Here is a 26,585-nt window from a genome sequence, read left to right on the forward strand (position 1 = left end):
CTGTCCAATGCACACAAACTGGAAAAAACAGGGAAAATATTTACCCCCGTTTTGTTGAATTATAGCAATCACAGGTGTCACTTGAGACAGCAATTTTGAAAAAAATCAGATTAAAATGTGTTTTAAAGCTGACGATCTCTTTAAAATAAGAAAATAAAATTTCTTATTATCAAACATTAAGTAAATCACTAGTATTTTGCATAATAGGTCAGAGGCTCCTGAAGAAAATGTATCAATTTGATCTCAACTGGTCCAAAGTAAGACCACTGTACTATAACAGAATTAATCTAGTTACAGAAATTCTTAAGATTTTCACAACAATCTTATTTAGTTTGTTGTGTGCTTGCTTGAAGATCATATTGTGGTCTGTTTCGGGGGGCTGTGTGCTGAGCTAAGCGAACAGGAGCAGCAACCAGGTGAATTTTGCGAAGGAGTTTAAAGACAGAGGGAGAGAGGCATTCCTTATTCCTTCCACATCCAGCTCTCAAGCAGAGAGTGCCCTGGGACAGACAGCAATCACCAGACAGAGTTAACTGCCAAGGTAAGGAGAGTGTAGCTGCAGTGAGACTTCAGCAGCAAGGGGAGAAGTATCTAGATAATACTTAGTCCTGACTTGAGTGCAGGGGACTGGACTAGATGGCCTCTCCAGATCCCTTCCAGTTCTATGATTCTAAGGCTGAGGGACTATAACCTAATGACTGGAAGGGCACCAGCAAAGCCCTTGGGAAAGAAACATTGAGGGGAGGGAGGTGGGAGAAGGAAAGAGACAGAAAAACCCAATACACCTAACCAACTAATTCTAAACTTAAGCCAATTATCCCCGACCCGTCCAAAACAAAAATCAAAACCCTGCAAGAGTAAAAAGAATGCAGGCAGAAGTCCAGCTGCTGAGTGGGGGGCTATCCACTTTATTGCACTGACTGCAACATGTACCTGCCTTATGGGTAATCATGGATGCAAGCAACTCATGGCCTTCAGAGAGACAGTATGGACTCTGGAAGCCGGGGTGATTGAACTGGAGGACCTATGAGATACAGATGGTACAGAGAGGAGACTTTCAGGGACAAAATAGAGTGGTCCCACCCCCAGTCTGACAGCCTCTGTGCTGTTAAGGATGGCAGTCTCGGGGAAGGGGACTATCAAGCTGCAGCAGACAGAAACAATCCTCTAGTGGGGACCTTCATTCCAGATGATGTCATAGTATCCTCTCGCACTGAGGACACTCATCCTGGGGAGGGAACCCCAGTTACTTTGGAAAGCACAGTAAGAGAAATGGGGGATTTGATTATTAGAAATATAGCTATGTGGGTTTGTGATGACCAGGAGATCTGCATAGTAAATTACCAACCGAGTGCAAAGGTTGAGGATCTCACAAGATATTTAGACAGACTTATGGGCAGTTCTGGGGAGAAGCTGGTGGTTGTGGTGCAATGATATAGGGAAAGGGAGAAGAGAGGTCTTGGAGGCCAAATTTAGGCTTCTAGGTAAGAGATTCAAGTACAGGACCTCCATGGTAGCATGTTCTGAAATGCTTCCAATTCCACGCACAAAGGCCAGAAAGACAGGCAGTACTGCAGGGTCTCAATGCGTGGATGAGACAATGGTGTAGGCAGCAGGGTTTTAAGTTTATTAGGAACTGGGGAACCGTTGGGGAAAAGAAGGGACTGTAGAGAAATGATGGGCTCCATCTAAACCAAAATGGAACCAGACTGCTTGTATGTAAAATTAAAAAGGTCATAGAGGATTTTTTAAACTAAGGGTTGATCTGTTGAGAAGTTCTTCAGGAAGGTTTCAGTATAGTTTTATTCCTGACAGCAGATTTCGTTGGCTTTTCAAGATCAGCTGAAGAAAATCCCAATAATTATATAAACAAGAAAAACAAAATAAAGCATGTACTTCACCGTACTCCATTACCAAACCACCTGTCTTTCTACTTTTCCACAGCTTCTAGGAGGATTTGTTTTGCAGCTTACAACCAGGTTCTTCACTCTTAAGAGCTGGCATTAAAATAAAAATTAAAACAGAATCCCAAGAAGGCTGCCCTTACACAGCAGGGACAGGATCATGTGATCTCTAACCTTCAAAGATGCATAGCTGTTGTTCAAGGGACAAATTAAAACCAAATGTTTTTCATCTCGCACACAAGAATGTGATGCACCACACCCTGTCAACCTCCTGAAGGCCAAATGTGCGCAATTTACAGCAATGAAAATTAGATACTATACCAGCAGGGTGAGACAGGGAAATCTGCATCTAAAATTAGAGACATTCCTTGAAATAAGGGACAACTGAGAGATGCAAAATGGGTCACATGGGGTATGTCTATGCTGCAGTTAGACACTCATGGCTGACTTGTGCCTGCTGACTCAGGCTCGTTGGGCTCAGGCTTAGGGGCTGTTTAACTGCGGTGTAGACGTTCCGGCTTGGGCTACTGACTGAGCTCCGCAAGCCTCCCACCTTGCAGGCTCCTAGAGCCCAGGCTCCATCCCGAGACCAAACTTCTACACTGCATTTAAACAGCTCCTTAGCCCACACCCCACGAGCCCGAGTCAGCAGGCATGGGCCAGCTGTGGGTGTCTAATTGAGTAGACATATCCTTCCTTTTCTACTGCTTCATAAATTGAGGGGTTTGTTTTAATATAAACATATTGTCTTATCAGGGGGTGAGGCGGCCTGTCACAAACAAAAAACCAATCATAACACATCATTGATTACAAGTATATAATTCACACTGAAGACTGTATTTATAAGTCTGTCTCAGACACTGTATGTTATATAATACCTCTCTATTTCTGATGCTTCTGTTTCTTGTTATTTATTTTCCAAAAACATTGGAAGTTCTTTTTGAGCAATTAAACGTTTAGCAGAAAAACCAGCCCTTTTATTTCAAGACAACTTGGTGCCATGTGCTCCCAAAGAGTTTTCTTCAAACACCCATGTGCTGCTTCTTTGTATAGAAATGTCAGCCTTGCACTGTTTCAAATTACTTCAAGTCAATGGAAGATAAATAACTAATACTTAGGACTTTTCAGTCATAGAGCTGAAAGTGCTTTACCATGATGGCATTATTAGCCCCATTTTAGATATGGGAAAATGGAGGCACAGAGAGGTTAGGTGACTTGCCCAAGGTCACACTGGAAGTTACTGGCAAAGATAGGAATTCACGGACACTTCCAGTCAGGTTCACAATCCACTAAACCATATGGTCTCAGAAAGAGAAAAAAAATCGTGGGTTTTTTTTTTTTTGTTTTTGTTTTTGTTTTTTTTTTTTAGCAGAAGAGCCAGATTTTCTACTAAAATATTTTTGACTTCATCTGGGTTTGAGTGGCAAATATCACTGTTAAACAACAAGCAGATTTTCTCTATATGTACCACAACAATTAAGAATTTGACCAAATCATGTTTCAGCTCACACACCTTCAAGACAGAGCTGACTCAGTGGAATAGATAAAATCATTCAGATAGTGAGGAAATTAAGATGGTATACAGCAGAAAAAGTTTTATATATTTCCAGGTCTGTGATAGTCTTTGCACAAGACGATAAAGCATTCAATGATTCTGAAAGATAATACATACACAAAACAAAATCTCTCTACTGTTTCAGTAGAAAGGAGTTTTTTGAGTGTAACATTAGAGTGTAAATGAAAGTTAACAAGACAGGTTGCACTGGCTACTGAAATTTACAAGAAATGCCTGCAGCGAGACTGGATGCATTAAACTTAGATGAGTACAGTGCAGTGCTTGAATAACCTACTTCAACATTTTGGGGATGAACTGTTGCTTTTCTATATTTGAGAATGGATAAATTTATAGAAAAAGCAGTTTAGCTACATTTGAAAAAACAGATTTCTGGAAAGACTTTTTGGAATGTTGTGACGTTATTGGATTAAAATATGACTATATAGATCATTGTTACAACCACTATTATATATTGGCAATGAATCTTGCACAAAATGTGGTATGTAAGGTATCTATGAAAAGGTTATGATTTGCTGGTTATGATTATGCTATTTGTATGCACGTATCATTTTTGTATTTGAAGTTGTAAGTACTGGCTTTATACATGGATTTCAAATGTTTGCTCCTGGGGTAACACCCACAAAGTAGTTAGCCAGCACATCTTGGAGAGACTATTCAAACTGAGTGGCCCATCAAAAGGACACTTAACTCACAATGGACCATGGGCGACATGGGAGTGGACTGTCTTATAAACGTGCTGTCTGGTATATAAGTAATGGCTTCCTGCAATGACTGAGTGAAATTGGGCATGAACATGTGACTTGCCCATGTGACTCCAAACATTCTGTAAAAGCACTCTAATGTGCTACATTACTGCCCTATGTAGACCTTGCTGACACACTCTAAATGGTACCTAGTTCGTACTGATCTAGTCCCATTTGAAATCACACCCCTCTAGTGTGCTTTGCTGGTGCTGTGTAGACAAGCCCCAAGAAAAAATTAAAAAGGGCTTTTCATTTGTGAAATATTTTTCAACATGACCCACACTGACCTCTATCATTATGCCCCTCAAGAGCTGTCACAGACTATAAAGCTGAAATGTTTAACCACCAACACGGTATAACCCCATCCACAGGCTAATTTAGGAATATCAACTGCTACAATTAATTCCTTACTTTCTAAACTATTGATTAGCCGGAAATACCATCAGCAAGCTTTGCTGAATCACTGAAATGATCACAGGAGAAACATTTACTTAATGCATTTCTTACTTGCAGCGTTCAGTCAATTCCCAACTGAAAATGACTGAAGATTTGTGTAAGATTCTATATAGTCTCTGAAAATTCCTTTTGAATAGCAGATGTGGAGGGGCCAACAAGATTTCATCCTATTTGAATAGATATTTCAAAAAGGAATATTCTAACCTACTATAATAAAAACAAAAAAACCCTGTATTTTACAATAAGACAAGGAGATTCCACGTTAGTACTGTTATTACTCAGACGTCACTGTCATGATTTATAGTATCTCCAGAACACTGGAGGAATTATATTAAATTACAGAGCTATTACTTTATTGAGTATAAACACATTTGTAAGTATGAAGAAAAATAGAAAACCACCATTTAATATCCATCAGATTGGAGGGTTTTATCATTAGAACACCATGCTTGGAATTCTGTCTACTTCCATTCAAAACACCTCCTACTAGTAATGATAGCATGCTATGTCAATACAAAACACATCTTATAATGTTCAGTATTCTAGGGGAAATTCCCACCCCAAAACCCAAATCAGTAATTTTTCATTCAAAGTGGATGCTTCCAGACTAAAGTATTTCTACAAGTGTCCATGTATCTTTCTGTCTGTCTCTCACTCCCTACCCCCGTTAGTTCTAACCTGAGACATCCACACTGAAAGGATGAATTGAAAACAAGAGATAACAGACATTGCTTAGTTCCAGGAGTTTAAGTAGGACTCTGAGTTTAGCTTCTAATCTGACAATTCGAAAATCTTGTCGACGAATTTCAGATGTAAATGGCAGAGATCACGAAAGTCACTGATCACTGAATTTCCACTGGTGTTTCTTGAAAGACTGACATATCCAAACTGCGAAAAAACCTCTTCCAATTTTGGATATGGAGATATGAATCCTAGTTTTCAGACTGGAAATAAGGCACACATTTTTCACAGTGAGGGTAATTAACCATTGGAGGAATTTTAAATAAAAATTAAATGTTTTCCTAAAATATACGCTCTAGAAATTATTCTGGGAAGTTCTATGGCCCGTATTATACAGGAGGTCAGACAATATGATCACAATGGTCCCTTCTAGCCTTGGAATCTATGAATATTATCACTCCCCTTTCTCCTGCCCCTCCCCTCCACACCCGTTCATAGTTTCAATTCAAGGTTCTAATGTTCACTGATCTGTGCTAAAAACTGAAGTTTATTATAAGGGCAACAAGGTCCCATCATCACTAACTTAAATACCAAAAAAGCCATCAAATTAATCCCCTGCCTCACAACCCTCACACCTGAAATATGTATGCATGTGTCTATGTGCATGTGCACACTACTATAGTTGGAGGAGGACTGAAGGCAAAAATTATGTTCCTCCTTTCTACGCTCAAATATAGAGCATATTATATACACACACATATGCCCACACCAAACAGCCAACAGAATGCAAAAGGTTATATTTCTATTGGGGGTATAGAGAGAAAAAGTAAAGCAATGGAGTCAAGTTCAAGTGGTTTGTAACTCACTATAAAGCCTGTTCAATCTACAGTATCTACTTTATAATATGTTCTTACAATTTAGGATACTGCACTCAACCAAAAGGCTCTAAAGCCCGTAGTGTGTAAGGTTATGTCAGATACCTACACCATGTGTACAATACAAATACACACTCTGATGGTGTTAATGAAGAGAGAAACAGACGTAAATAAATTAGGTATGGAAGTGTTTTGGGACATTATAAAACTATTTCAACATATGCAAATTTTAAGTTACCAGTTCTGTTGCCTAATTTTATAGTCATTAACTTAAAGACCACTGAAATCTGTGCACTGGAATAATTAGACACCAGGTTGATAGGCACCTTAGATTTGCCTATCTGAGGGTAAGTAGAGGTATCTTTGCTGCTCCTTCAGGTGTAACTGATACCATATGCCTTTTTTTCAGTGTGTCCCTGCTAGCATACAGGTGAACATTTAAGAAGCTGAATATTTTTAAATTAATCAATTACCTGATAGCTTCATGAGGAGCTCAGATGCTGCCTTGACAGACATGTCCTGCCTTAACACATTTGTCTGCACTTCCTGTGGCTTGACAGTCTCCTCAGGGATGCTTGGGGCTGAGGCTTCAGATCCCGGGTTGAACACATAGCTGGACTGAGACAAAGTTGAGCTTGCAGCTTCTTCATCCCGAGGCTCGTCTTTCACTTTAAATGTAGGAGTCAAGGGCTCTTTTTGATTTGCAGCTGTCAAGGGAGTTAAAAGGCTGGACTTAATGAGATGTGTAGTGCATAATCACACAGCAGCAAGAAACAGGAGTGAACCGCAACCCAAGAACAGCTGGTGCAGATACTGGGCGCTAGAACATGACACCATTTAGAGATGGCTGGTGAGGTAGGTAGGTATCTGCACCTTTTGTACAAAGAGCATCTTTGGCACATAAGAGCTCAGTGTGTTGAATCTCAAGGAAACGTGCATTTCCCACTCCTCCCTTTCTTCTTCTGCCCCTACCCCCACAACAGCTTTCCCATTGCTTGTGCTGTCTTGTATGTCTCCCACAAGCCTGATGGACACCTAAAGATACCACATCGCATAATAGCCAATTTGGCACAACCCATAACCATTTAATTATGAAGCTATTTTTTAAAAACTAGATATGAAAGAGAGGAATAATAAAGGATAGCAAGAGAGGAGGCAGAAGAGGAGAGCAAAAGGAAATGGAGAAGAGCAAATTAGTTAACCAAATCCAAATGGTTTGTTGTAATAATCTTACAGGTGTGAATAGAAGGAATTTTAGAGGTCCCAAATACTTCTTGGGGAAAAGAGCCCTGCATTATCAAAATATTTGGAGATTTTGTTAAAATATTTTAACCCCAGTCCCCACCCTGGAGAAAAACCAAACAAAGCAAATAGGTTTTCTTTTTAAATGCTTCATGTGAGCAACTGATGCTTTTGGGAGCAAGTTCCATAGATCTTGGTGCTGCTTATGTTGGCTTGGCACAGAATCACTTTGGCAAATAGCTCTTCAGTTAGTAGTTGCTAGTGTTGATCCATGGCACTGGATTTGGTCAACTTGGTGAAACCAGGGACCTGGATACCACTTAAACAATATTGCCAACTCCAAACATTCTAAACTTATGAGTCAGGCCCCCTAAAATTATGAGAATGCCTTAAATCATTACATTTATTTTAAAAATTGTGATATTATTTTTCCCCTGCCTCTTAATTTTTTAACCTTTAGGCAAAGCCACCTGCCCCCAATTTGCTTGTGATTATCTCTTGTTCAAAATTCCACTTCAAGTGTACTCAAAATGCAGGCCTCCCTGTTGCAGGCGGACTCTCCTTACCAGCTCCCCAGGGCACTGGGGAGCTGCCATTCTATTCCTCTCTAATCCCATACCTACCTAGGAACAGAGTAAGCAGCTCCCTCACAACAGTCTCCCTCCTTCAGTCATCCATCCTTCACCTACCCGCTACATTCACTTCTCTCACATATTCCTCTTTCTCATCACATTCTCCCTCTCTGCCACACCGCAGTCCCTGGCACACTCCCCCAGTCTGCTTCTCACATTGCCCCTCTCCACTCCTCTCAGTTTGCTTCTTGCCCACCACCTCAATCTTCCTCATGCCTCCAACCATTCTCCTAGCTTCTCACAGATTCCTTACCTGTCTCCTAATGTATTCCCCCTCCTGGCTGCTCATGCACCTCCACATTCCCCTGCCCGACTAAGGGGCCATCATCTTCCCTGAGGGCAGTCTGGCTTAAGTCTCTTTGGAAAGAGTGGGAGCTGATGGCCATCTTTGCCATGGGCAGCTTCACTTTCCCTCGTGAAGGTTAAAAGAGACATGGTGACCAGATCTGGCTGCAGCCTTTGGCATCAGGTACAAAGGCAGAAATGAGAGATGACACCCATTTTGGCTAAGGGCCAAATTATATGAGATGGAAGGCATGAAAATCCTTAAAACAAATATTGCAAGACTAGTGACAAAGTCACGAGTGTTGCATGACAACACTACTCAAGCTCAGCGAGTGACTTATAGAGTCAATGCTGGCCACACAGCACCAGACTTAGTTGACTAAGGCTGAAGAGACTGCCCCAAACATCAGGGGTTTGATACAGCCTTCCCGCTCTTCACAGGTCTGGATGATGTCTGTGACTTACAGGCCTTCTTTGTTTTTGATGTGGAGGAAGGTTGGAGAGAAGAGAAGCAGAACTTGAGGGAGGATATTGAAAGAAAAACTGGCTGGGTAATTAGCTAACTATAAACAAAAATAGACCCCAAATGGGCGAAAGAAAAGACAAACGAACGAGGGAAACACTGAGGATACTAAGCAAGCTCCAGGCTAACTGAATCGTTGGTGGCCAGAAGGAATTAACAGAAGGGCAGCTGAGGCCACTGCTTCTCAGAATGTTGCTCAGTGGGAGGCATGGGGAAGAGTGTAGTGGCTCCAACAATCACAGCTCCCTGGAAGTTATCGAGCTTATGTTGCAGGAGGCATGCGTAGCCCAAGAGTGGAAAATATGAAGAATACACCTCAAAGAAGAACAGGGGGGTTGCTTTTACAATTACCCTATACTCTCAGCCCAGCAGAAGCAGCTGTCCTATCTCGGGGTCTCTCCTTCTGCCCCTCCACCCCCTCGAACATGATACAGTTCTGTGGTGACCTAGAATCCTATTTTCGACGTCTCCGACTCAAGGAATATTTCCAAGATACCTCTGAACAACATAGTGATCCACAGAGGCCTGCCTACCAACATTACAAAAAGAAGGATTCTAGGTGGACTCCTCCTGAAGGTCGAAACAGCAGACTGGACTTCTACATAGAGTGCTTCCGCCGACGTGCACGGGCTGAAATTGTGGAAAAGCAGCATCACTTGCCCCATAACCTCAGCCGTGCAGAACACAATGCCATCCACAGCCTCAGAAACAACTCTGACATCATAATCAAAAAGGCTGACAAAGGAGGTGCTGTTGTCATCATGAATAGGTCGGAATTTGAACAAGAGGCTGCTCGGCAGCTCTCCAACACCACTTTCTACAAGCCATTACCCTCTGATCCCACTGAGAGTTACCAAAAGCATCTACAGCATTTGCTCAAGAAACTTCCTGAAAAAGCGCAAGATCAAATCCGCACAGACACACCCCTGGAACCCCAACCTGGGATATTCTATCTACTACCCAAGATCCATAAACCTGGAAATCCTGGACGCCCCATCATCTCAGGCATTGGCACCCTGACAGCAGGATTGTCCGGCTATGTAGACTCACTCCTCAGGCCCTACGCTACCAGCACTCCCAGCTACCTTCGAGACACCACTGACTTCCTGAGGAAACTACAATCCATTGGTGATCTTCCTGATAACACCATCCTGGCCACTATGGATGTAGAAGCCCTCTACACCAACATTCCACACAAAGATGGACTACAAGCCATCAAGAACACTATCCCCGATAATGTCACGGCTAACCTGGTGGCTGAACTTTGTGACTTTGTCCTTACCCATAACTATTTTACATTTGGGGACAATGTATACCTTCAGATCAGCGGCACTGCTATGGGTACCCGCATGGCCCCACAGTATGCCAACATTTTTATGGCTGATTTAGAACAACGCTTCCTCAGCTCTCGTCCCCTAACGCCCCTACTTTACTTGCGCTATATTGATGACATCTTCATCATCTGGACCCATGGAAAAGAAGCCCTTGAGGAATTCCACCATGATTTCAACAATTTCCATCCCACCATCAACCTCAGCCTGGTCCAGTCCACACATGAGATCCACTTCCTGGACACTACAGTGCTAATAAACGATGGTCACATCACCACCACCCTATACCGGAAACCTACTGACCGCTATTCCTACCTACATGCCTCCAGCTTTCACCCTGACCACACCACACGATCCATCATCTACAGCCAAGCTCTGCGATACAACCGCATTTGCTCCAACCCCTCAGACAGAGACAAACACCTACAAGATCTCTATCAAGCATTCTTACAACTACAATACCCACCTGCGGAAGTGAAGAAACAGATTGATAGAGCCAGAAGAGTTCCCAGAAGTCACCTACTACAGGACAGGCCTAACAAAGAAAATAACAGAACGCCACTAGCCGTCACCTTCAGCCCCCAACTAAAACCCCTCCAACGCATTATTAAGGATCTACAACCTATCCTGAAGGATGACCCAACACTCTCACAAATCTTGGGAGAAAGGCCAGTCCTTGCCTACAGACAGCCCCCCAACCTGAAGCGAATACTCACCAACAACCACATACCACACAACAGAACCACTAACCCAGGAACCTATCCTTGCAACAAAGCCCGTTGCCAACTGTGCCCACATATCTATTCAGGGAACACCATCACAGGGCCTAACAACATCAGCCACACTATCAGAGGCTCGTTCACCTGCACATCCACCAATGTGATATATGCCATCATGTGCCAGCAATGCCCCTCTGCCATGTACATTGGTCAAACTGGACAGTCTCTACGTAAAAGAATAAATGGACACAAATCAGATGTTAAGAATTATAACATTCATAAACCAGTCGGAGAACACTTCAATCTCTCTGGTCACGCAATCACAGACATGAGGGTCGCTATCTTAAAGCAAAAAAACTTCAAATCCAGACTCCAGCGAGAAACTGCTGAATTGGAATTCATTTGCAAATTGGATACTATTAATTTGGGCTTGAATAGAGACTGGGAGTGGCTAAGTCATTATGCAAGGTAGCCTATTTCCCCTTGTTTTTTTCCTACAAACCCCCTCCCCAAGACGTTCTGGTTAAACTTGGATTATTGCTGTGCACGTTGTAAGATGAGCTATTGCCAGCAGGAGAGTGAGTTTGTGTGTGTGGTTTTTGGAGGGGGGTGTGTGTGTGGGGGGGGGGGGGTGTGAGAAAACCTGGATTAGTGCTGGAAATGACCCACCTTGATTATCATGCCCATTATAAAGAGAGGTTTCAAAGAGGGATGGGCTATTACCAGCAGGAGAGTGAGTTTGTATGTGTGTCTGTGGGGGGGGGGGGGGAAGAGTGAGAAAACCTGGATTTGTGCTGGAAATGGCCTTCCTTGATGATCACTTTAGATAAGCTGTTAGCAGCAGGACAGTGGGGTGGGAGGAAGTTTTGTTTCATGGTCTCTGTGTGTATATAATGTCTTCTGCAGTTTCCACGATATGCTATGCATCCGATGAAGTGAGCTGTAGCTCACGAAAGCTCATGCTCAAATAAACTGGTTAGTCTCTAAGGTGCCACAAGTACTCCTTTTCTTTTTTCTTTTTACGAATACAGACTAACACGGCTGTTACTCTGAAACCTCACATAAACAATTGCTCCTTCTCAGAGCAAGCATACATAAAGCTACTTTTGAAGCTTGGTCTTCTGCTTTGTAACCCTATCTGAAGTGCTCAAAGGAAGAGATAATGAAGTTTTAAGTGCAATCATAGTTGCTTCTCAGATGATGAGAAACTTGAAGCTGGCGGCCACAATCAATTTGAGGGTGCTTAAAAAGGATACAACTCTTGGACACACATTCCACTGTGCCTTAAAAAAAAAAAATATCCGGACCTCTAATACACATTTTAAAAGCTTTGCAATTTACACTATGGAGCTGCTTGGGTTGCCTTTGGATGATTTATATTTTTAGTTGGGCTTAGGGTTGGCACGATGCTATCACAGATCATTTAAGGAAGTGATGTGGATTGGGCTCACCCAGTAAGTATGCACATTTCAGTGCATGTTGACAATACTCACTCTTAAGGAATTAAATCATCTTAAATGTGAACATTTTAATATGCATTTTTAGCACTTATGCCACCATATGGATTTTTTACCTTTACAATTTTAGGTAATCTAATGCAAAAATATGCATTAATGCAATGATAAGCATTGCATTAAATTCACCAAAATACAGGTTATGGTTAACATAGTTATGCTAACCTCACCAAGTTACATATGTAAGCCCTCCAAACACCTCCACCATCCGTTGTCCAGGTCTGACCCTTCTGTCTAGCTCTGTCTCTCATGCCCCATTTCTAAACTAGATAGTCTATTCTAGGGTTCCAATTTGGCCCATGTGCGGTGGCATTGTGTACCAGCACATCTCCCAAGAGGAGTGTAGCAGCACCTCTTGGGGTCCAGAATCTCAACTTTTATCTCAGTCTCAACTTACATTTGAATCAATTTGGCTCTCGGAGGTACAGGGGTCCATTCACATGGAATTCAATGCAGGATCAGGGCCCATGTCTAGACAGGGCTTTAGAGATGTGGTTTTGGCTAAATTATACAAGGAAAAAGGCTAAACTGATGTTCCTGCCTTTCCTGCTTTCTCTTGTATAGATGCATTATTCTGGTCAGAAGTCATAACTCATCCAGCAGAATATATATTTGTTTGGTTAACTGAAAGCTCTTCCTCCTGGAACATTTCCTGAACTGTCAAAACCCTCCCCAGATGAATACGTCCAACCCAGAGGACACACAAACCTAGGACAGGTTACCAGGGCTTAAATTCTCAGAGACTATTTCCTGGAATCCCCAGGTCCCTCCCCCATTTGGGGCTCCGGGCTTCAGCTGTGGGCTGGGGCTTTTGGGGGCTTCAGCCCCACGGGAGGTGCCAGGGCTCGGGACTTCAGCCCTGCCAGAGCTCCCGCAGATTTGAAAATATTTATCAGAGCTCATCTCTGGATAGCCCCAGCTGAATTTCAGCCCTGGTTATTACAATTAATTGAAAAAAGAACCAACTATTGTGTTGATATCCATTTAACATTCCCTGTTGCTCTAACCTGAAAGATAACAAAGAGGATTCCAAGCTAAACCAAGTCTATATAGAAGAGTAGATAAACATAAATAAGATTTTCCAGAGTGATGGATCTGCACTAGGATAAATTAAAATTACAGGTGAGAAGACTAATCTTGTCTCTCTTCAGTACCGGTTTCACTGCTCCAGACAGAATTCATCATAACACATGGGAAGTAGCACACAGTGACCAATCACCAACCACATTGGGAGAAATAGTGAACAGATATAATAGTCATTACAAATAAAGGAATCAGAAAGTTTTCAGCAGAAGCTGCTGACCAAACCAATTCACTTACTGTGTATTTCTCAGTGCTTACAACACTTATGATTGAAAAAAGGAAAAGGAATTATCTGCTTCAAGTGAAGCTTGGTGTTATAAGTTGGGCCCAGTGAAAGACTGGTCTGTGGTCCAGCTACTAATGGGTTGAAAGTAAGAATTTAAGAAAATAAAACAATCCCCACTCAACCTTCCTGCTGAAGGGAAGGCTGCAAAAAAAGAGATCTACAGAGCCAATAAATAGACACACCATGGTTGAAAGTAGCTCTAATGAAGGGCTCTAGAACCACACAGCAATAACCTTGGGCCCCAGGATGCTTTATAAGTGGTGCTTGTGAGCCACAACTACAAAGGCATGAGATAGCAGGATCCAACCAAAGAGAGCAGTGGGAGATGTGAGGATCAATGGCACAAAGTGCTGAGACATGAAGCTAAGTAAGCTAAGAAAGGAAAACTTTCTACAAGGAACCCTAGGGTTTATGGGAAGAAAAGAAAGGAATAATGTTTTAGCTGGGATCCCACTGAGGCTAGAATGCCTGAGTGACTCAATAAGTGAATACTTACTAAGATTCCAGGTGGGAAGTTGTGGGCATTGGGGATCAGGAAGAACCAAAGAATTCTGATGATTCATATTCATTATATTTGGAAGGATCCATTGTTTGATGTTGAACATTCACACCCTAAAGAGAAGCTGTGATGAGTAAAAGACTAACAGTATGACTGATAAGTATTCCTAGCTATTTTTGCTATTATATTGGGAAAGTTGGGGGGCTGGAGTAAACTTTGGCAAACTATATACGAGACCCTAGTTCACACTTGCAGATGGCCAGGAAGTTTGTAAAATCTGCAAACTCTGCAAAAGGAGCAAGTGGTGAACTGATCTCTTTGCAGGAAGAAACTATGTGGTTGAGATCTGTTATTGACTTTTCAGAATAAGATCCCATTTGCCTGATAATTTCTGTTTGACTTATTAGAAAGAGACTATACATGGCTTGGAAATAGAAATGCCATTCTCCTGACAGGACAGAATCTAGCTGGGTCTCTCACTTGCTCTTGTTCTTTCCGGTGCCCTCTCCTCAAAGGATCTGATAGATTATAGAACACCGGTTGTCATTCACCGTACGTGAGGTGCTGTAACACAATTCTGTTCAGATTCCAACTCCTTGTGTACTCAATCTCTGCCTCAGGAAAACCAAGTAGGCTACCACCTAAGCTCCCCACTGAAAGAAATTTGCCTCTGTGGGAACTATCGCCAGCAAATTCACTGTGTGCGTTTGAGATCCTCCACAAGGATCTGAATTGAAATATACATTGTCAAAGTGAAACCCTAGTTCCATATGAACTAGGGTGGTGAAACTGTAGTGTAGGCATGCCTAAAGGGAAGGGATATGAGTGTTAAGACTTACCCCTGAGCAACAACCTATCAGGTGCAACACTCTATTTAAATTCATGGTTATCCAAATCATCTTGTTTAGGAATATTAAGGCAAATTGGAAGTAATAGTAGAAGCGAAGTGTTCGAAAAAAGTTAGCTACCTAGCTCCACCTTTTCTTAAACTGCTTTGAACCTAAGTGCTTGGGGCGGGGGGATGGAGGTTTAAGGAAACCATAGAGCGCTAGTTCACACACAAGTATTGCCACAAGAAATCCCTTCCGTCACCACTACTGGCTAAATTACAGCTAGTTCTGAACAGTGAACCCAGAAGAGAGAGCATGCAGAGCAGGAGTGTGACTGGCCATAGGGAGAGGTGCACAGAAAAATGGAGGCTGCTTGTCTGTGTGAGCCCACTGAATGAGTTTTTGTTCCCTTACTGGAACCTGCTTGCAGGCTACATGGTGTGATGCAGATTCTGGTAGGGTGAAGACAGGAAATTTTTGGTTTAAAAACCCCTCTACTACTGTCTTCAGGGCCATCCCCCTGTTTGCCAGCAACATGGTGCATGGCCCATTGCAACAGAGGCATGATCCTGAACGGAAAGCAGGTCAGTACCAAGTGCTAAAACCATCCTGCTGAACCCACTGATATGTCCCTAGTCTGTTGTGCAGCAAAGTGAGACCCTCTGCGAGGGCCCTTTCCACCCTAACAGATGAAGACCAAGCTGGAGGAAGATGGGGGGGGGGGGGACAACTTGTTTCCCATGAGAAAGAATTTCTTGCAAAAGGCTCTCTCACAGAGAGCAGCAGAGAAAACATCTGCTCACCTCCATGAAAGCAGAGATACTGGGGAAGGAGCTTTCAAAGAATGAGCGAATGAAACTCCGCCTTTTTGCCAGTGGATCTGACTGAAAGGCCTATGAGTTATGACTTCTGCTCAGAGCAGTAGATCCCATCACAGAACAAAGAGAATTATCATTATGTTTGTTTCTGTGAATAGTAATTTGTGCACAATTTAAATCTAGGTTGAAAATATACACTTTCTAGAAGCACAGGGTTGTATATTTCTTGCTGTGTCTTGGGGAAATGCACTGGGAAGCAGTTTGTTGTACTGAAGTTCAAATCACGCTTCATTAGCACAGACTTTCCATTCCTGTACGCTGCTAAATTCTGTGCGTTTCTGGGAGGTGTAAAATATGAGAGATTTGATTTTGATGATGCCAAGAAATTCTTGGATATAAAACAGCAATCTACTGGGGAAGGGAAAGACGAAGCTGGTGATATATCAGAAGCAGAGGTTATTAAAAGCTTTTATTTGTCCAACTTTTAATTAACTGTGCTATTGCCCTTTTTGGGTTTTATTTTCAATTAAAGATCTAGATGGAAATTATGAAAATGTGAATCTGAAGAGACACTTCAAAGAGCTATCTTGACATCAGTAATATCTACACTGACAGCAGCATTATGGAATTTACAATGTTTTTAACTTAAGGACATGACCAAATATTTGCCAGCCATGTGTGCTTACATATTCTATTTGAAATCTCTGATATGAGCATAAACGATGGACTTTACACATATGCAGTATATTCTTTTCCTTGGAATTGCAAAAGAAATATATCAGTTTTGACAATTTAATTGGGTGTACTTTTTATTATTTTAAAAATAACCTTCTGAAGAGTCTCCAAACCAGCCAATTCAGCACTGTTGATAGGAAACTTTGCAGGGAGATTTTGCTTGACACCACGTAAGTACCAAGGTTTTCAAGAACCCACACAGTACGGATGATCTTTCTAACTAATAATGCAATTTACCTCATAATGTACTGTATGGAGCAGTCAGCTGATTTAGTAGTTTATTATTCTATCAATGGATTCAGCTGAGAAAACATGAGTACAGAGTTTAGTGTTTTTCAGTCATCAGAATCCCAAGATAGTATTATTTCCTAAAATGTTTATCACTGTATGGCTGTGATATCAGTTATGAATTAAAAGGGGTTTCCCCCACCCTCCTTAAACACAGACTGTAGTTTCTCTAACAAGCAAGGCTGGCCAAACTTTATATATTGATAAGTGCTCCTGTTAGTTTTCCCCCATATTAGAGCGTTTTCACATGAGCAGTTTAAACAGCATAAAAAGAACTGTAGATGCAAAGTACATCCTAAGATAAAAAGAGTTGTTGTCTAGCGCAATGCAATTGGGTGAACACCAGGAGGAGAAAGGGAATGAAGTATGCTTCACAATTATTGTTCCCACACAAAGTCCCTTTGAAATCAGTAGCTCAAGAATGACATTTATTTCAATGGGACTCATTTATTTTAAACTGTGATGAAAAGTAAACACTTCACAAAAACTAGCACAGTAAGGATGTTATTATACTATGCTGGCCATGGCAATTTGGCTTAATGTGAGAAAACGCTGTTTTATAACAATAGGAAACACAATTTTTAAAATGAGTGTAAGGGAAAAATTTTCACACAGACACATACTTTGAATCTGCTGAAATTGAAACCATAAAAATAGAAACTAACATTCTGCAGATTAAGTTACAAATGCAGTTACAGGGTTTCTGTATAGAATTGATGTACAGAAAACAAACTAAAACAAAATGAAAAAACGTGTTGGCTCTGATTCAACAAAGCACTTAAGCACGTGTTTAACTTTAGGCCTGTTTGAACTGAAGTAAATGCAAAAAAGTAAAGCCCATGCTTAATTGATTTGCTGGATCAGAGGTCATTAAACAGAGTCAAACAGACTACATGACCATAACCAGTAGCTAACAAGCTAAAGGGAAATTATTAAACTGGAGAAGATGGGGATCAGTAGAAGAATTATAAAGTGGGTATGAAACTGGCAACAGGTTGTGCTGAAAGGAGAACTATCGAGCTGGAAGGAGGTAACTGGTGGAGTTTCTCAAGGATCAATCTTATTTTATATTTTAATTAATGACCTTGGCTCAAAAGATCAGCATGTGCTAATGAAATCGGCTGATGATAAAAAGTTGGGAGATACCACCCATACAGAGGAAGGTTGGGATATTATAAAGGAAGAATTGGAAAAGCTTGAGGACTGGAGCAATAGAAATGGGATGAAATTTAATAGTGCAAAGTCATGCACATAGGGACAAATAAGAACTTCTGCTATCAATTGGAAACAACAGAAGAGGAGAAGACCTCAGTGTATTAGTCGATCACAAGATGACTATGACCAATCTGATGTGGCTGTGAAAAAGGCAAATACAATCCTATGATGTATCAAGCAAGCCATTTCCAGTAGACGTATGAATACCATTGTACAAGGTACAGCAAAGACCTCATGTAACGGAGTGGGAATTTTCTGTAATATTTTGTAGGAATACTGTGAGTACCTCAATTTCCCTTATATGTTGCATGATCATCTTGGGAGTGGAAAAGGGCTGTTTACTCTTAGGCAGGCTACCACACAATGTGGATGAAGCCTAGCTGTCTTGAGTTTGTGGGCCATGTGAGTGGAGAGTCCATGAAGACAATGGCAAAGCCGACCCCTGGGACATTTGGTTCCTAGCAACTAACGATCATGGATGGTCAGGAAGCCAGCCATGTTTGACCAGCTGGAGAACAAAAGTCTGAGGAGAGGCCAGGTGTGACTCACTGGGAAATCTGCACAAAGAGGACAGAAGGGGACAGAGCAGGAGCCAAGAAGGGACACACTGCTTGGCTGGGACTCTGGGCTAACCAGAATGGACCAAGGTGTAACTTTCTTCTCTCTGTGCTAACCAAGATCTTTCTACTATTCCACACACCTAATAAAGCAGAGATTCTCATCCTTTTTCTTTCTGAGGCCCCCCCAACATGCTATAAAAACTCCACAGCCCACCTGTGCCACAATGACTGTTTTTCTGCATATAAAAGCCAAGGCTGGCATTATGGGGTAGCAAGCAGGGCAATTGCTCGGGGCCCCACACCACAGGGGCCCCGTGAAGCTAAGTTGCTCAGGCTGTGGCTTCAGCCCCACACAGCGGGGCTTTGGCTTTCTTCCCTGTGACTCTAATGCCAGCCCTGCTTGGTGGACCCTCTGAAACCTGTTCACGTCCATCCCCCCGTCCCACCCCAAGAGGGCCCTGGACCCCTGGTTGAGAACTGCTGTAATAAACCCTACTGTTTTTACAGTGCTGGCTGAGAGTCACTGCAGATGCTGAAGGTGGGGATGCATTGCCTCCTTTGGGTGTATAAGTCTCCCTCAGGTGCCCACCTCAGGTGGATTCGTTAAAGGGAGCTCATGGTGTGAATCAGGGTGCTGAAGGCTCTGAGGTTCAGTCCAAGGCTCCAAGGTTCAGTCCAATGGCTTAACCCTAATGAAAGAGTGAGACCCTAAGGGAGTCTGGCACACTGAAGGGGTCCTCCCAGGGATTGCTCCAAAGCAGTTCCAGAGCACTGGACCTGTGGATCTGTGACACCTCACCTCAAATATTGTGTACAATTCTGCTCACCAGCGTTCACCAGAAAGTTGAATTTGAACTGGAACAGGTGCAGAGAAGATCTACTAAGATGATTAGGGAATAGGGAGCCTATTTTCTGATGGGAGAGTAAAAGGGCTTGGTTAATTTAAAAGCCAAAAAGATGACTCAGAGAGGACATGATTGGTTTTTATAAATACATTGTGGGGAGGAGTAACCACCAGGGAGGGAGATGAGCTATTTCAGCTAAAGGACAATGTTGGCACAAGAACAAATGGATATAAACTGGCCATGAATAAATTTAGGCTGGAAATGAGAAGAAGGTTTCTAACCATCAGAGGAGCGAAGTTCTAGTACAAACTTTCAATAGGAGTAGTCGGGGCAAACAACCTTAGTTTTAAGATAGAGCTTGATAAGTTTGTGAATAGGATTCTATGACTGGGTTCCCTGCAACAGCTGGGGACAGGACTCGATGACCCAGTTGGTCCCTTCCAGACCTGTGCCCCTAACCAAATAAAATCTGTAGATCAGCCTCATTTAAAACAGAACACTAGGAAGCATTAGCACACACACCTTGCAAGTATCTTTCTAAATTAAACTGTTTTGACTCTGAATGATAAAATCGGGAAAGTTGAAACAAACTAAAGAGTCACATCTAGCCTGACAATTTCTCTGGAAAGAGTCTGTCACATGCTATTTGAGAAGTCAAGAGATTTATATTCTTGAAAAGTTAAGGGCTGAGAGTTAATAGTGTCATTATAAGAAACTAATCAAAGGGACTGAATTCAGTACACTAACTGAAAAACCTGGAAACAGAAAAAACACCGCTAATATTTATCAGACCTGCTAAATAAAAGAGCACTACTACTGCGATATAGCCACGCATATTGCATAGAGAATAGCACCAACTTACAAATTATGTTGCAAAATATCAACCCCTTTGGAAAATACATTCCTTCCCCTTTAACATAGCTTTTCTTGTATTGTAAACTTGGTGACGGTGGCAGTACATTTTCATCCAAATATGCACACACACAAAATTACAGATACATCTCACTCCCCGAGTGACTTTATAGCATGTTGCTAGGTAACAGTGCATACAAGTCAGGTTTCAGGACCTTTAGTAAGTCACTATAAAATAACTGCATGGGTCTTTTTGCATGAATAATGTACATTTGTATCCTTTTTCTGATGCCAACAGATCAATCATTGAAAACATGACTGTCTGCCAAACTGTAAACAGCTCCCCATCAACTGTTACATGAAAAACAACAGATCAAAATGTTGTGGGTTTTTTTCCCCCAGTTATCAGCAGGCTTTTTCGCCTCTTGCTTTCCGCTCTCAATTCATGCTCTAAGCAGCCATCATGAGCTCTATTATCTACAGTGCAGTCCAGCCGAGGTCTAGAGAGCCATTTACTGCATAACATGCTCTTAAGCAACACTAATCTAAACCAGTTGTCAGAACCACAACAAAAAATGGGCTTTTTCTATGGATTAAGTTTGAAACTCAACAGCAACAACAAAATAAGGTGCGGACAAACAAAAAATATTTTTCCATAACAAAAAATGGAAAAAAACTAAAATCCAGAAGTTTCCAGAGCTTCTTTTGAAACATAATGAGAGCTGTTTGCTATCCCATCCCTGACTTCTCATTCCTCTTTTCCCCTCCCTTTTGCTTTGTGTTGGGTTGGCTCTACGAACCCTGAGACTTTATTTTCCAGCTCTCTTCATTCCATCCTGTGTTCTCAGGTAAGAGTCTACGTACTCCCAGAGGTACAAAGATCTGGGTCAGATGAGGACATTAAGCCATTCCAAAAGACAAGACTGCATTGTCACTGAGCAAAAGGACATTAGGCCAGACCTTGATCCTCTGGTTCACCTGGCAATGACATTTAAAGAAATGCAAGTCACATTCCATTTAAAGGAATGCAGTGACCAGTTAGTCTCCATTTAAAAGGGTATTGTTAACCTCCAAAGGGCAGAAATGGTATATGGAAATCACCTTGGGGACTGCCATCTCCATGTAAGACAGAACTGATTCTCTATCAACCATTCTCCCCCTTCCTCTCCTTTAAATTTTCAAGCCCAACCTTTGAAGATGTTTAGCTAATAATGCCCCACCCCACCTCTGGCATATTCCCAAAACTGAAATGTTCAGTCAAACCAACAACAGAAGACAGAAAATACAACAGATTCTCCCTAGGCACATATACTCCATTTCATAAAATTATTCTGCAGACAACTCTCCAAAGGAGGGGAAAAAAATAGAAGCGTGGTATGCATTAAATAAGGACTTCAATTAAAAACAAAGGTTTTCAGATGTTCTTCACATACTTCTTAGGCTACCAACATTTTGATGATAATAATCAATAAAATGAAGTAACATCTTCCATTCTTTAATAGCACTGATTAACTAGGCCTCACATACTCCTGTGAAGTGGGGTCAAGCATTATAAGCCCCATTTAAGAGATGGTAAAAGGCCGAGGAAGGTTAAAGACTAGATTTCCAGAGATGCTGGGCAACAATAGCTCTGATTGACTTCAGCTGCAATTGTGGCTGCTCAGCATTTCTGAAAAGCGTGCCCAAGAGGACTTGTATATGGTCACATTGACTCAATAACAGAATCTGGAGTTCCTATTCCCAGCTCTCTAATATAATAATTAGGTGTGACCTCCCAAAGAATAAACAGGAAATTGTTATTTTTTTAAAGTCAGGTGAAAAAAAAAACAACGTATGGCAATTCCAAGAAATAGTGAACGCAGAACAGAGGGGGTTCTTAAGGTTGGAGGAGGAGCAGCAGCTGCTGCCTGCCATTCAGTTACCTGACAGCTTCATGAGAAAGTCTGATGCCATCTTGACAGAGATGTCCTGGCTGAATAGTGCCGAGGCTGTATTGGCCACATAGTCAGAGGAGTCTTTCAGCTTTGTGTTGTTGGTGGCTCTGTCAACGGTGCTGAAAGCAAAGGATGTAGCTGAGATGCTCTTGTCATCTTTGGGTTCTTCCTTTACTACTAAAGGTGGGACACCAGCACTGGCCTGCCCAGCCACCTCAAGTGTTTTAGACACAGACGCTGTCCCTGTAAGCTCAGATCCTCTTTCCCTCTGTGGCCCAGGGCAGGAATCATTATTTAGCTGTGGTGATCCCTTGACTTCAGTTTCTGGGATTTCCTCCTTCACTTTGGCTTCTGTCCTGAGGAAGTGCTGATGGCAACGCATGTGGAGTTTCAGGCTGAAGTGGCGTGAGGACGTGAAAGGGCATAGCTGGCATTGGAAGGTTTCTCCCCTGTCCTGGTGCTGATGAACCTGATTATATGATTGAAAACAAACATACATTTAAAGAAAATGTTATAAAAATATTCTAACGGTCTCTCCTATATATCTTTCTCACACACATTTTTATAAATACTTCAACTCATTAGTGAACATGTCATTACAAGACTCTTGCTAAAAGATCAATTTCTAATAAAAATAGTATGGCACCACCTAGGCAGCAAAGAACATAAGTTCTGAACCCAGTTCAAAAACCAGATATGTCCTGTTTCCGCACCATAAAAACTGGAAGTCCTTTTTGTACGAATCAACCTTTATGACCTGGCTGTAATGCCTATTGTATAAAATTCTGACTCCTCAATTCAGACAGGCAGCTTGTTCTTGGACAAGAACCTTATTTATTGTGTATTTTGTTGAGCGTTATGCCTATAACATTCTGTAAATAATGATGTTTCAGTGCAAACCTTGAAAATGTTAACTTGTATAACAAATACTTTAAACAATTTAGGTCCCATATTAATCCTTCATTATGAGAAAAACACAGTTCTTGTTTATAGTCACTGAAATAGTTTGTTGAGAACTAATTCCAGCAGAAAATGAAAGATTCTGTTATGACACGAGACAATAAAGTATTTGCATCATGTTCTGATTTATCAGATGTTACCTGGTGAACATTTTCTTTTATCTTCCATATTTTTAGACTACAAGTTCTTTCACACAGGGACCATGTCTTCCTGTGTGTTTGTATACTTCCCAGTACAATGGGACTCCAGTCCCAACTATGGCCTTTGGGAGCTACCATTTGTGTATGTACACACACTCTCTCTCTAATTTGTAAATTAATTTAGTATTCACGACAGGGAGGGAACAAGCATAATTAGGGCCCTACCAAATTCATGGCCATGAAAAATGTGTCACGGACCGTGAAATCTGGTCTCCCCCTCACTGTGAAATCTGGTCTTTTGTGTGCTTTTACCCTATATTATATAGATGTCACAGGAGAGACCAGCGTTTCTCAAATTGAGGGGCCTGACCCGAAAAGGGAGTTGCAGGCGGGTCAGAAGGTTATTTTAGGGGGATCACAGTATTGCCACCCTTACTTCTGTGTTGCCTTCAGAGCTGGGCAGCTGGAGAGTGGTGGCTGTTAGCCGGGCACCCAGCTCTGAAGGCAGCACCCCGCCAGCTGCAGCGCGAAAGTAAGGGTGGCAATGCCATACCCTGCCACTCTTACTTCTGTGCTGCTGCCTTCAGAGCTGGGCATCCGGATAGTGGCGGCTGCTGACTGACAGCCCAGCTCTGCAGGCAGCATCACAGAAGTAAGGGTGGCAATACCATACCTTGCCATTCTTACTTCTGCGCTGCTGCTTGCGGCAGCTCTGCCTTCAGAGCTGGGCTCCCGGCCAGCAGCCGCCGCTCTCCAGCAGCAGTGCAGAAGTTAGGGTAGCAGTACCGCAACCCCCCCTTACAATAACCTTGTAAACCCCCCCCACACACACACACACACAACTCCTTTATGGATCAGGACCTCTAAAATTACAACACCTTGAAATTTCTGATTATAATAGCTGAAATCATGAAATTTGCTATTTAAAAAAATCTTATGACTGTGAAATTGACCAAAATGGACCATGAATTTGGTAGGACCCTAAGCATAATGCTAGCAAACTTTCCCAATGCACTTTTGTCATAAATATAAAGGGAAGGGTAAACACCTTTAAAATCCCTCCTGGCCAGAGGAAAAACCCTTTCACCTGTAAGGGGTTAAGAAGCTAGGATAATCTCGCTGGCACCTGACCAAAGTGACCAATGAGGAGACAAGATACTTTCAAAAGCTGGGGGGAGGGAGAAACAAAGCCTCTCTCTCTCTGTGTGTGATGCTTTTGCCAGGGACAGAACAGGAATGGGGTCTTAGAACTTAGTAAGTAATCTAGCTAGATATGTGTTAGATTCTGATTTCTTTAAATGGCTGAGAAAATAAGCTGTGCTGAATGGAATGTAGATTCTTGTTTTTGTAACTTTTTGTAACTTAAGGTTTTGCCTAGAGGGATTCTCTATGTTTTGAATTGGATTACCCTGTAAGGTATTTACCATCCTGATTTTACAGAGGTGATTCTTTTTACTTTTTTCTTCTATTAACATTCTTCTTTTAAGAATCTGAATGCTTTTTCATTGTTCTTAAGATCCAAGGGTTTGGGTCTGTGTTCACCTATGCAAATTGGTGAGGAGTTTTACCAAACCTTCCCCAGGAAGTGGGGTGCAAGGGTTGGGAGGTTTTGGGGGGGAAAGACGTTTCCAAATGGGCTCTTTCTTAATAAAATAAACCCGGATAAACGTTTGGTGGTGGCAGCGATAAAGTCCAAGGGCATAAGGTAAAATAGTTTGTACCTTGGAGAAGTTTTAACCTAAGCTGGTAAAAGTAAGTTTAGGAGGTTTTCATGCAGGTCCCCACATCTGTACCCTAGAGTTCAGAGTGGGGAAGGAACCTTGACAACTTTAAATTCAGACTCTAGCAACCATGCTATTCCAACCCTGGGTATTCCTTTTACAAATACTGCTAGAGATGTAAATTTGTTCCATGCTGTTTGGTGATTGTATAATCTGGACAAAATGGCACTCAGCTGAGATAAACACACTCATTTTCACTTGTGACCTAAACAGGATTTGAACTCAGGCCTGCAGAGATGTAAGGTTAGCGAAGCAATCAAAATCTCGCTTGCCATTTAGCCCTTCTGCATTCAGTGAAAGTACGTTTCATTGATGCTGCTAAGATTTGTACTGCAGCAGCACCCAAATGCCCCAAACAGGATCAGGTCTCATTGTGTAAGTGCTGTACAAACACTCAGTTCAAGATAATCCTTGTTGTACAGAGTTTACAAAATGACATTCTCAATGTGATAGAAATATGGGTATTTACAGCCAAAAATAATTTTAAGATGTTAAAAGTTGCAGCTAACAAAAATTAAGATATTACAAGCTAATGCTGAAGCCCAGTCCTTATAGCACCCAAAGTGGGTTTTAAAACAACCCCCCACTTACAGCAGAACATTTGTATAATATATCATAAATAATAAGAATTTGTAATGAAATGTCAACAAAATTAATTATCTGTACTACTGGAAATACTGTGATATAGAAGTGACTTTCTTCTTTATCACATGGCACTGAGATGTGCTAACAGTTGCAAGCACCTTCAGTATGTCAACTTTATCTGCTGCCCCCACTGAATTCCTATATGCCAGGCTGCATCTTTAGGATCCCCACCAATCAATGTCTCCCAGCGCCCATATTTAACCACTTCTGCCAGAGGACTGATGTCATAAATATGACTCCTTTTGAAGGCTGTCAAAGCCACTGCTGCTGAGAGGTGGCAAAGTTTGTGTGGAAGCCCAGTTTCTTTTCCCAGGGGCTCAGAATGCCACCTCTGCAGTTTCCAGAGTTCAGAGAGAGGTGACGGGTCTGTCCGTTTTGGATTTCTCTTGTGACAGGTCACAACAGCAAAATCACCCAGCTGATCATGACTTGCTTTAGTTTGAAACAAAATGCACATTAGGTTACAATTTTGCAGATTATACAATAAATAAAAAAGGAAAAATTCTTGCTCACTGGATCCAAATTCAGGGATTCCTGTTTAAACCACAGGAAATGGATGAAAGAAGTTTCCAGAGCACTGGCTAGCATGCCTATAGTAGTATTTAAAAAATTTCAATAAATAAATTGGTTTGA

The 26,585-nt window shown here is 41.8% G+C and overlaps 1 protein-coding gene across 1 annotated transcript in view; it reads right to left on the reverse strand.

Annotated features, from left to right (window-relative positions):
- ZNF827 (zinc finger protein 827) overlaps positions 1-26,585 on the reverse strand; it is a 137,263-nt gene that overhangs the window by 71,449 nt on the left and 39,229 nt on the right. The window contains exons 4-5 of the mRNA XM_074950947.1: positions 22,415-22,895; positions 6,709-6,942 (exon numbers count right to left, since the gene is read on the reverse strand). Of these exons, the coding sequence (XP_074807048.1) occupies positions 6,709-6,942; positions 22,415-22,895 (715 nt within the window). The remainder of the gene's footprint in view (positions 1-6,708; positions 6,943-22,414; positions 22,896-26,585) is intronic.

Source organism: Natator depressus, chromosome 4 (genome assembly GCF_965152275.1).
Source record: "Natator depressus isolate rNatDep1 chromosome 4, rNatDep2.hap1, whole genome shotgun sequence".
Taxonomy (NCBI): domain Eukaryota; kingdom Metazoa; phylum Chordata; order Testudines; family Cheloniidae; genus Natator; species Natator depressus.